General features: G+C 40.9%; 1 protein-coding gene across 1 annotated transcript in view; it reads left to right on the top strand.

The window, feature by feature from the left end:
* Il5ra (interleukin 5 receptor subunit alpha) overlaps window positions 1–12,060 on the top strand; it is a 34,826-nt gene that overhangs the window by 9,778 nt on the left and 12,988 nt on the right. The window contains exons 5-8 of the mRNA XM_008854580.1: window positions 808–961; window positions 1,038–1,225; window positions 4,055–4,200; window positions 7,081–7,219. Coding sequence (XP_008852802.1) covers window positions 808–961; window positions 1,038–1,225; window positions 4,055–4,200; window positions 7,081–7,219 — 627 coding nt within the window. The remainder of the gene's footprint in view (window positions 1–807; window positions 962–1,037; window positions 1,226–4,054; window positions 4,201–7,080; window positions 7,220–12,060) is intronic.

Below are 12,060 nucleotides of genomic sequence, written 5' to 3'. Positions count from 1 at the left end.
GCCTTCTTTGAGCAATCACAGGAAGGCTAGGTAGAATTTGCCACAGTGTTCTTGGCAGCACAAACCTAATTTGGGGAAATCTGGTGTAAATAAATACAAAAGGGTTTCATTTAAAATATCTTAAGTGCTAGTGTATTAGAGGAGACTCTTTTACTTTTTTTTTGTCTTTTTGAGACAGGGTCTTCTTGTAGCCCCAACTGTTCTGGAACTCACTATGTAGACCAGGCTGGCCTCGAACTCACAAAGATCCTTCTGCCTCTGCCTCTCAAGTGCCGGGATTTTGTAAGCTGTTGTAGACTGGTTGGCCAGTATCCTCGAGTATTGCCAAAACTCATTTGAGTGGTAGCAATCTGCATAATTCATGACACGTGTGGACACAAATGACTCATACAATTTAGGATAGAAAGGATTTCTGGAACTATTCCTTGACTTACTCATTTACAGTTGGAAAAAGTGGAACTCAGACATGGTAGGGGGCAATGTCTCACAGCTAGTTACTGACAAATGTGGCTCTAGAACACTGAAGTTGCTGGGTAGCAACACCTGACACTGCTGTTGAAATTTCAGAAAGGAAACTCATAGACACAGCTCCCTCAGCTCCATCTAAAGCAGCTAGAGAGCTCTTTCATGTCGGAACCTGCGCCTCTGTGATTTTAATTTCATTCCTCCATTAAATTTGCCCTTTGCAAATAGGTTTCTACAAAAAGATGATTGTGGTCATTCAAAATCAATACTATTTCAAGAAAACGTGTAAGATTCTGAAGTCATCATGGTAATGTTTTGTTCCTCTCATTGGCAATCACTTAGGAGCTCCTGGAACCTCAGTTGTGAATTTAACTTGCACCACAAACACTGCCATGAATAATCGCACACACTTAAGGCCATACCGAGTTTCTCTTCTATGCACCTGGCTTGTTGGCAAGGATGCCCCTGAAGACACACAGTATTTCCTCTACTATAGGTCGGTATCTATTTTTATTTATGCAAATGGGTCGTTTCCTCCTGCCTTATAAAAACTAATGGGTGTTCCAATTTAGGTATGGCTTTTGGACGGAAGAATGCCAGGAATACAGCACAGATGCTCTGAACAGAAACACTGCATGCTGGTTTCCCAGGACATTTATCAACAGCAAAGGGCTTGAGCAGCTTGCAGTGCATGTTAACGGCTCAAGCAAGCATGCCGCTATCAAGCCCTTGGATCAGCTGTTCTTCCTGCATGCCATCGGTGAGACGCTCTTATCCCTAAGAAGGAATAATGTAAGGGCACAGTCTTGGCATAGGAAAAGGTCTGACTTTTTCAAATATTAAGCAACCATCCACACACACTGGAAAACCACTGGGGCAGGCTTTCCAACTTTAACTGTACAGGACTTTTGACTGCATAACTTGGCATTATAAGGGCCTGACCATGGTAAGATGTTCAGAGGATATCATTCATATCTTCCCTCTGATTCCCTTATCCTGGGTTGTGACCAGATCATGTCTCCAACATGTCCCTTGGAGGGCAAATTCAACTCCCCAGTTGAAAATGACACCACCAGGAAAAGTGAACTCACTAGATAAGAGATCTTATATCAGTGCTCCTCCTTTCTCACTGGTTTTATGACATTTCTGCATGTTGGTCCTGTGACAGATACAATGTTTCCATTCAAACAATTCTGAGCCTTTTCCCCACAATCTGATATAAAGGCATCCAGGTTTCCCATCATGTGGCTCTTCTTTCAAAGCTAAACTACCTCCAGGCCTCATAGATTCCAATATGTCCTCTAGATTGTTAAAATTTCTCTCTCTCTCTCTCTCTCTCTCTCTCTCTCTCTCTCTCTCTCTCTCACACACACACACACACACACACACACACACACACGGGCCAGAGATTAACATCAGGACCCCTTCCTCAGTTGCTTTTTGCTTCTTCACTTTATTTATTTAGTTATTTAGTTAATTTTGGTGTTTTTGTTTGCTTTTAGACAGGGTTTTCCTGTAGCCCTAACTGGCCTAGAATTCACTGTGTAGACCAGGATGGCCTCTGTCTCAGAGATCAACCTGCCTCTGCCTCCTAAGTGCTAAGATTAGAGATACGTGCCACACCATGCCCAGTTCCACCCTATTTTTTGAGACAGAACATCTTACTAAATTTGGAGCTTTCCCTTTTGGCTAAACTGGCAGGCTAATGAACACCTAGGATCTACTTATCTCTGATACCACTCCACCCCCAGCTCTGGGGTTATTGGAGTGCATCACCATACCCAGTTGCTTTTATGTGGGTGCTGGGGATCCAAAATCAAGTCCTCATGCTTATACAGCAAGCCCTTTACCTATTGAGCCTTCTCCCAGCCCCTCTAGACATTCTTGAGTTAGAAAGCAAGCTTTACCATGAAGTTTTCAACTGTGGACATAATATTCAATATTTCATCTCCTTTTCTTAAAAACAGAAGATGTTTCCCTCATCCTAGATATTTGTATAGTGAAGCTCTTCAAGAATCTTATTAACACCTAGTCTTCAGCTGTGGAAGGGCTATTATCATGGACTATGGAGCCAGGCTGCCTGGACTAGCCTCCAGGCTCCTCTACTACCTGTACGAAGGAATTTAGCTATGCTAGTCACTGTTCTATGCTTTAATCTTCATGTATGAAAAAAAGGGGATAAAGGAATACTCCTTGTGTAATTTCTGTAAGAATTAAGTGGAATAACAACTATAAAGTGGTGCCCAGCATTAAGTGTTCAATAAATATACTAAACTATTATTTAAAAGGCATAATTTGACTGTGATGTATGTACAGCCAATGTAATATAACTCTTAAAAAACCACAGGCCTTCTTGCTGGGTGTGGTGGTACATGCCTTTAGTCCTAAAACTTGGGAGGCAGAGGTTGTCTGTGAATTCAAGGCCAGCCTGGCTTACATAGTGAGTTCCAGGGCAGCCAGGGCTATAGGGAGACCCTGTTTCAAAAAGACCAAAAAAATAAAAATTAAAAATAAAAAAAACCACAGGCCTTCTTAACATGGCTACACAATTCTCGTAATCATTATATTTCTTAGGCAACCTAAAAATGTCATGTTCATGAAAATAGGAAATAAAATATGCTGAGGGAGACCTGGGAAACAATAATAATATGAAAATATGACATAGTACAGACTATAGGAATTTGTGACATTTTCATTTTACTGGGGCTAGTTCCTAGGATTGCCAAGAGTTATAAGTACTTTCTTGGTTGCGAATGTTTTCTGGCTTAGAAGCCAGCGGATCTCATTTCTACTTGGCCCTGTGTTTCAGCAAGCCTACGATCTAAGTTGCATAATCAAAGACAAGAACTCTCACTTTAAAATACTTTCCACTCCCCTTATACAGTCATAAGACCATCAAGTGAGAACTCAGGGGGAAGGACCCTCACAGTGCTAAGTAAAGACATATTTAGCTTTATCTGTTCTTTGAGATGAGTTCTCCCTGTAGCCCCAACTGGCCTGGAACTTGGTATGCAGACCAGATTGGCTAAGATTTCACAGAGATCCTTCTGCCTCTGTCTCCTGAGTGCTGGGATTGAAGAAGTGTACCACCACATCCCTGCATCTCAGAGAACTAAAGCTAAGAAGCTATCTCTATCCCCTAGAACAAAACACTGAAGCCAGAAGGACAAAGTGCTTGTTCAGGGTTACATGCCTGCTGTGAACTGGAGGTTGGGTGTATGGTGGAGCTCAGGGGCCATGTTCTCTCCAGAGTTAGTTTTATGCTGAGCTTCATAGAACATGGAAAGTTTAAAGGGATCATGGAATACAATGCACTTTGCGATGAGTCGACCAGAAAGGGATTCAAGCAATCACCTGCATTTGACATAGTTACCTTTTGACATTTTTTTAATACAAGTGAGTCTCTTCAGTACAACCACTCCAAGAGTCTTATGGGAAGCCACCAGCTTCCTGTGGCTTGGAGATTGGTTGATAGAGACTTAATGGTAAATCTTGAGAAATGCCTGGAGAAAAGGGATGGATTGGAGCTATCAACTCTGATCAGTGATTCTACAGAACTGTCACTGACCTCTTGACTTCTCTAACCTAGATCAAGTAAATCCTCCGATGAATGTCACAGCTGAGATTGAGGGAACTTCTCTCTCTATCCTATGGGAGAAACCCGTTTCTGCCTTTCCAGTCCAGTGCTTTGATTATGAGTTGAAAATCTGCAACATGAAGAATGGTTACTTTCAGGTAATTCTTCATATTGTACTAGTATTCCAGGACAGACTTACATTCAAGGAGCCTTTAAAAGAGTATCATTAGTGTCTCTTCCAGGTGTATTTCAGAGCCAAGAAAGTCAAAGTTAACTGTCATCTTACCCTGGTATTACAGAAGTAGACCAAATCTGAGAAGACTTTTGTTTTGGAAGGATATACTTTTGGTTGAAAATAATACAAAGTATCAAATGGAAACTCACTGTAGGAGCTTCAACAAAAACACCACCTATGCAGCTGCTGAAGAGAACAGGAAAACGGGTTTTCAAAAAAGTTAGAATTACCGTAAGAGCCAGTAATTTCACTTCTAGGTACATGTGCAAAAAGAACTCAAAACAGGGTCTCAAAAAGATGCTTGGACACCCCTGTTTGTTGCAGCATTATCTACAATAACCAAGGGCTGGAAGGATTCCCTCTAAACAGATGAAAAGAGCCAGGCTTGGTGGTCCACATTTGCAATTCTAGCACTTAGCAGGGAAGCAGAGACAGGAGGAATGCTGTGATTGGGTTCAAGGTCAGTGACACTCCTGTCTCAAATGAAACAAAAACAAGGGCCCAAAACCTCATAGAACATGACTAGGGAAACAAAATGTGGCATATATTGATAAATAAAATGGAGCATTCGTCAATCTTTAAAGTCCAATAGATGCTGTGACATAGATTAACCTTAAGGACAGCAAGCAAGGTGAAATAAGCTAGTCACAAAAGATAAACAGTACATGATTCTACCTTTATGAGATGCCTAGGGTATCCAAGTGCCTAGAAACAGAAAAATAGGATGATGGTTGTCAGGGAATGGGGGAAGTGAGAAATGAACTATTGTTTAATGGATACAGAGTTTCAGGATTTTGGTATTTCTGATATTGAATGATAAGAATTGAACTTAGGGTCTCAGGCTTGCTAACCATGAGCTACATTCCCAACCTTGAACTTCAGTTTCACAAGATGGAAAGTATGCTACAAGCTGGTTATAAAACAGTTTGGCTGTATTTTAACGCTACTGATCCCATACACTTGAAAATAGTACCAAGGGTATATTTTGTAACTTTCAAGCTTTATTATGTTATTTTATACCTTCTTCAAAATAAGTTTTATATATATACATAAATGTATATATAATTATCTTTCCCATTTTATTGAAAATTAAGGCAAAAAGGTTGAAATAACTTATCATAGTAACAAAGCAAAAGAAAAATCAGAGAAGCTAGGATTCAAACTCAGTGTCTTACTGATAAGATACAACCAAGGCTGGTGAGATGGGTGAGGGCGTTAAGGTGCTTATCACCAAGCCTGACTTTCTGAGTTCATTCCCCAGAACCCACATGATAGAACGAGAAAGTGACTCCTTCAAATTGTCTCTGACCTCCACGTGCTCACTGTGGCACACATCTGTGAGCACACATACGTATGTGCACACACACACATACACACAGAAACACACAAATAAATGTAAAAAAAAAATTTAAGAGACATACCAAATTCAATTAATTGAATTTTTCAAATCTGTTTCTTGGGGGGAAACATGACAGGGAATAAGGCTCTGTTTCCGAAGTCTGGAATAAACTATGTCCTATTGATTTTAAATTATGTGCTGAATTATAAGTCATACGACTTATGTGTGACTTCCTAAACTGGTAATTCATACACAAATGAGTGGACATCTAAGGTAAATCCTGTTCTGATGGACAGTCTCCGAGTTGCCTTACTGTAATAAAGACCGATAGAGGAGGAGGGAGGGATGCAAAACAACCTCCTTCAGGCTCCACAGAGACAAACTGAATGCAACCTGGAGGGACAGACAAACTTGTATGGTAAGAGAAAGTAGTGCTTCCAGAAATATCCTCAGTGGAGGACTGACTTTCTTTTGTAAATTCCTAATCAGACTGTTGCTTTCACAAATCACAATTAAAAAATATTAGCTAGGAAAAAAATATAGCCAAAGACATTAGAATACCAGCCACAGATCATTAGAGTACCAGCCCAGGAGGTCATAGCAATGCCCAACGGCTCTCCAAGTTGCTAAATTGTACTCTCCCTGTGTGTATTTATCTGATTATAGACCGGTAATCAACACTTCCTGACCTCTACCAGTCCACCAGCCACACTGGGCCTGGTAGGTGTGTGAGGAAAAGAAGTAACTCAAAGGCTGGAGAGAATATGCTTCCTTCAGCTGAGAGACAATGACTGAGCTGACCTGGACATAAGGCCAATACTAGAACTATGGGAACTTCTCCCAGAGTGGCTTTATGACATTTTATTAGAAAACAAAGAGTTTCTGTTTTAAATTCATGGATATGGGCAATTCGAGGCACCAATGGATTTTACATGTGCTGTGTAGAAGGGCAATCTCTGTAGTAGCATGAATGAAGTTGGATTGAATGGGGTCCACATGGACCCATGGTTATATGCTAAAGGCTACTGAAAGAGTCTAAGCAAAAAGCGAGGAAAGCTGACCCAGAACATGGTCATGGAGCAGCGCTGAACAGTTATAAATTGTCTGACACTGTTCAGGAGTTGGGCTTGCTAATGTGGAGACACAAGTTAACAGAGATTATGTAATGTGGGTGGAAGTGACTTGAGTCTCTCTGGAACATCAATGCGGCCCTGATGACATCATCTAAGACCTTCCAATGGATCACTTTATATTTTAGCTTCAAGATCGTTTTCTCCTGCAGGGTAACTAAACTACCAACACATCACACTGAAGCAGTCTGGAATAAATTCATGAATATGTCCTATTGATTTTTAATTACTAGCTAAATAATGAGTCACATCACCTACATGTGACCTCTCAAGCTGGTAATTCGCATAAATTATATGTCTAGGGATGATTATAATGCTAATATCTCCCATTTAGATGGAAAAACTGACAACCAACAAATTCATCTCAAAAATTGATGATGTCTCTACGTACTCTATTCAAGTGAGAGCAGCTGTGAGCTCCACATGCAGAATGGCTGGGAACTGGGGCGAGTGGAGTCAACCTATTTACATGGGTGAGTCCCTTGTGTGTATTTAAAAGTAGTGACAGCAGATAACCGTGGAAACTACACACATTCACCTGGCCTTGAAATGGCTTCATCTTTACTATGTCTCATCTTCCACACATCTTCTGTGTCTTCAACCACAAAGGAGATGCAATGGGAAGCTTTGTGGTTCTACTTTCTCACTAGAACAAGCCCTTCCCAGGTCTGATTTTATTATTTTTTTAATTACTGTGGTTTTTTATTTCATGATCTATTTATTATTTTTGTTTCATGCTTTGCCTGCTTGTATATAAGTGTACTATGTGCATGCGGTGTCTGCAGAGGCCAGAAAAGGGCATCAGATCCCCTGGAACTAGAGTTAAAGATGGTTTTTAGCTACCATGTGGGTGCTGGGAACCAAACCTGGGTCCTCTGTAAGAGCAGCCAGTGCTTTTAACCACTGAGCCATCTTTCCAGCCTTGATTACTGTTTTATGTTTTTCCTTCTATCCATAGTTGTGTATGTGTGCATGCATGAATGTGTGGTATATGTACAAGTGTGTTCCGGGTATGTGAACATTTGTGTGTACATGGAGGGCAGAGGCAGACATAGGTTGCCCTGCTCTGTCGCTCTTTGCCTTATTCCCTTGAGACAGGGACTCTCACTAAAACTAGAGGTAGGCTGGCATTCAGTAAATCCCAGGAATCCTCCTGCCTCCAACCCCCACCCCACAACACACAGTATTGTGAATACAGATATTCAGGCAACCACACTTGGCTTTTTCTATGAGTGCTGGGGGTTTGAAGTCAAGTCCTCAAGCTTACACAGCAAGCACTCTTACCTGCTGAGCCATCTCCTCAGCCCCATCCAGTTCTTTAGATTATACTTTTGTTATCAGCTAATCATAGATTTATAAACTATGGAAGAAACAGAGATCACATCTTTCTTTTACTTAGTTTCCCCCAATGGCAAAATCTTGCAAAAACTCCAGTACTATTTTATTTTATATTTATTTAATTTTTTTTTTACAAAAATTTTATTGAGAATTTCATACATGCATATAAGGTGTTTGGATCAAATCCATGCCCACTTCCTCCCCTCCAACATTCCCCCTCTGAAGAGGTAACCCTAAAATCTTTTAAGGATTAGTTACAAGCTTCCAAATACTTTTGAAATTTTTGGTCTTGGAACAGAGTATGTTGCTAACAGGTCCAAGGACATTTTGATTTTTAGCCAAGAAACTGGCTACATTTCTTTGAGGTCTTTTTACCCTAACTGCCTAGCCAATTCCTACCTCCTATCACACCATCCCCTGAAGGGGTTACCCAAATTGCCAATAGGGAATAGGGACACTTACCACTCTGGCTTCTTCCATGCTGAACACAGATGCAGGGTGAGGTAACTGGAGTACCCCTTCAGTGGGTTTATCTAAAAGACTCCCAAATTGCCTAATTCTTGTCTCTAAGGGGAAAAGAAAGTCCTTGAATCATAAATAGGAGATGTGAAGAAGTAAAGGCAAGAGTAATTAGCATTACAAGTTCTAGACAGGGAACTAGAAAAAAATCAGAACAAGGTGCTTTTCAAATGTTCATGAGAGTCCATTAGAGTTTCTTGACAAGGGCTTCCAAAAGCATCCTCTGTTGGGTTCTTCCTCATTTTCTTTTGTCTTTCAAGGCTGGACTAGTTGGCTGGCAAGAGTGGCTGGAAAGAATGGCTGGATATTCAGGTGAGGGTCCAGTCACCCTGCTTGGCACTCCTTTAATGAATGAGCACAACTGTCAACAAGCCCAATTGTGACTATGTAAAAACTCCAGTACAATTTTAAACACAGAATGTTGGCAATGACGACCCACCAATCCTTGTTGAGTCTATTGATTTTTTTTTTTTTTTTTGGTTTTTTTGAGACAGGGTCTCCCTGTAGCCCCAGCTGGCCTAGAACTCACTATGTAGACAAGGCTGGCCTTGAAGTCACAGAGCTCTGCCTGCCTCTGCCTCCCAAGAGCTGGGATTAAAGGTGTGCAGAACCACACCTGGCCTGCTGAGTCTACCGATTTTTGTGTGAACTTATTTACATACATTTAGTCTTATGCAGTGATAACACACATCTAACTTCAAATCTCAGTTACCATGCAGAGTACTTAATCACAAGATTGGTCTTTCCCCCCTTTTTCAAATACACCCATCTCTTTCTCTCTTGCTTCTCTATCCCTAACTCCTAGAAAGCACCAATCTGGTCTCCATCTCTATAGCTTTGCAATGTACAAGTCTGAATTCATACATTTCTTTATCCTCTTAAAGAAGATTTTAAAACTGAGTAATATTAATGAGTACATAAAACCTAAATTCATACCAAACCTTTAGCTTAACAGCAGTTGTAAAGATCTGGGCATCTCCTGGGCAGCTGCATTGGTTCTGCACCCACTTTTGTTTATGGTCTAATTGACTGGTTTGCTTGGCAAATAAAATGAGTACCTTATCTGCTAGCGAGATCCATGAAAAGTAATGGGAATTGCATAGTAACCATGGATGAAGGGGCATATTTCTTGGACAAAGGAAGTTGCTGTTATTTGTAGTTATTTGCAAAGCACCATCCTAAATGATTCTCATGCATTCTCTTAGCTAATTCTATTAAGATTTTTTTTTTTTCCAGATGAGGATATAGGTTTGGAAAGTTTAGGTGATTTGCTTAAGCCTCCACAACCAGCAAGTGTCAGAGATGGGGATGAACCCTAGGCTAACTGACAGCAGTGCCCAGTCTCCTAGCACTCTGACATGGTGTGACAGGACACTACAAGTTGCAAAAAAAATCAGGTCTTGGCAGCCCACTTTGTGATTATGTCTGGCTATAGCGCCTCTTATTAAGCCTGTAGGATGTTCCAGGACGTTTTAAACAGTATATTTAAGGACAGATTTCTTTCAAGCACATGTGAACATTTTCTACTAATGGAATTTTGTTCACTTGGACTACAGGAAATTCTTAGGCGGTGACCCACTGGCCCATGTGGATGTGAGTCAAAGCTGATGCCTATTAGATTTATCTCCATGAGAGACAGAGGAAAGAGAAAGATTTGAGAAGTAGAGCTCTGGCTCTGTAAGAAGGCAGGTCATACTGACCTGAACTCCTACAAGAGTGGTGCCCCCAACAGCTGTTCGGTATACAATCAACAGAGCCTTGTGCAGTGGAAGGACTCTGAACAACATCATGAGCCCATCACGAGCCTTCCTAGGGTGAGGGAACTGAAAGCAGGATAAAGGGAACTGAGAATCAGACATGGTCACCTACTTCATAATTCTGCTAAGGCGAATCTTCCCCTCCCTCCTTTCCTCCCCAGGTTGAAACCCCAACCTAACTAAGCTAACCTCATACACACAGATCTCTCTCAACAATACTAAAACTCACTTTGTGTCCCAAGAAAGAAACAAGTATAAAACATTCATTAGAAGTTTTGTTTTGTTTGTTTTATTTTGAGACAGTCTCCCTGTAGCCCCAGTTGGCCTGGAACTCACTTTGTAGACCAGGCTGGTCTCAATCTCACAGGGATCCACCTGCCTCTGCCTCCTGAGTGCTGGGATTAAAGGCATGGGCTACCTTGTGAAACTCATCAGTTTTAACATTATTCATTTTGTCAAATCCTGTGACACTTTTATTATTTGCATTCAGTAGATTCTTTTTGATAAATATTTCCTGTTATTTCTCGACTGCACAAACCTCAGTGTCCCCAAACTATTGATATTTAATTTTTTTTTCCCAACACGAGGACATACACAGAGGCTTTGTTTTTTTTAAATGTGACACAAGATACCACAAATAAATCTGGTAGAAACCAAGGTCAGAGTCTTGGCTAAGAAGCCAAGAGGGCCTGTTGAGTGCTGGGTTTTGAAGTTATAGTCAGTGTTGACTATAGATAATTTAGGAGTTAGGAGGGTGAGAAAGAAGCCTTAGACAAAATCGGGAGATCTAGGTGTTGACTGAGACTCTGCCAATGTCTAGGCCAATAAGCCAAATTAGAGATGGCCAAGAAACTAGAAAACACCATATACTATATTGAGAAGGCTTTTGAGACTAAATGTAGGTTAGTCTAGAAGGACGAATGATCTCCTGCCACCACACAGGGGACTACAGTGACCAGCACGTCTGTGTTTTGCTGCCCTGATTTAGTCCCACTTAACCACTCTGGGCCTCAGTTTCCTCACCTGTATTGTGATTGTTGACTTACCGGTCGCCCCACTCTGCATCAGAGCTGGGAGTAAAATTGTGATACATTGTGAGAATCTGTTTTCACCTTGTTTTTAACTTATTATTCACTTTCTATGTTAGAGCTCTTATTAATTCCTAAATAACTGCTTCCTGGCTTGGTTCTGGTCTCATTATAGTTTCCCCCCAGGTGCACCTTATTGCCGTTATCTACTGCAAATCCCATTTCATTTACTGCTACCCATCTCATGAAGATGAGCTGGTTAATATTAGCACTCACCTTATAAATCCATCCTTTTCTGGAATTTACTCCCCTGCTCAGTTTAGGATCATTAGTGAATTTAATCAATGCAGACTCTCCGTTTTCATCAAGATGATTAATAAACATAATAGGAAGTCCAAGCCCCTCGGGGACATTTTGCATGACTCTTCCTTACCTCTGGAGGATGCAGCAATAATTATGCTCAGCCTGCAGTCTACTAGGCAATTTTGTCGCTACATTCATTTCCTTTAGACACTCTTCTATCTCTCCTACCTTTCCTTACAAATGCCCCCCAGGGAGTCCTCCTCCTGGATTTTCTCTACCAGGCCCAACTCACATATCACCCCAGACTTTGATATTACATTTACCTCCTTTATTTTAATTAAGGTAAAGAAATGGGAGCCCAGAGATATT

The sequence above is a fragment of the Nannospalax galili genome, unplaced genomic scaffold (genome assembly GCF_000622305.1).
Source record: "Nannospalax galili isolate Female #2095 unplaced genomic scaffold, S.galili_v1.0 scaffold846, whole genome shotgun sequence".
Lineage (NCBI taxonomy): Eukaryota > Metazoa > Chordata > Mammalia > Rodentia > Spalacidae > Nannospalax > Nannospalax galili.
This window is presented reverse-complemented; position numbering and strand designations above follow the sequence as displayed.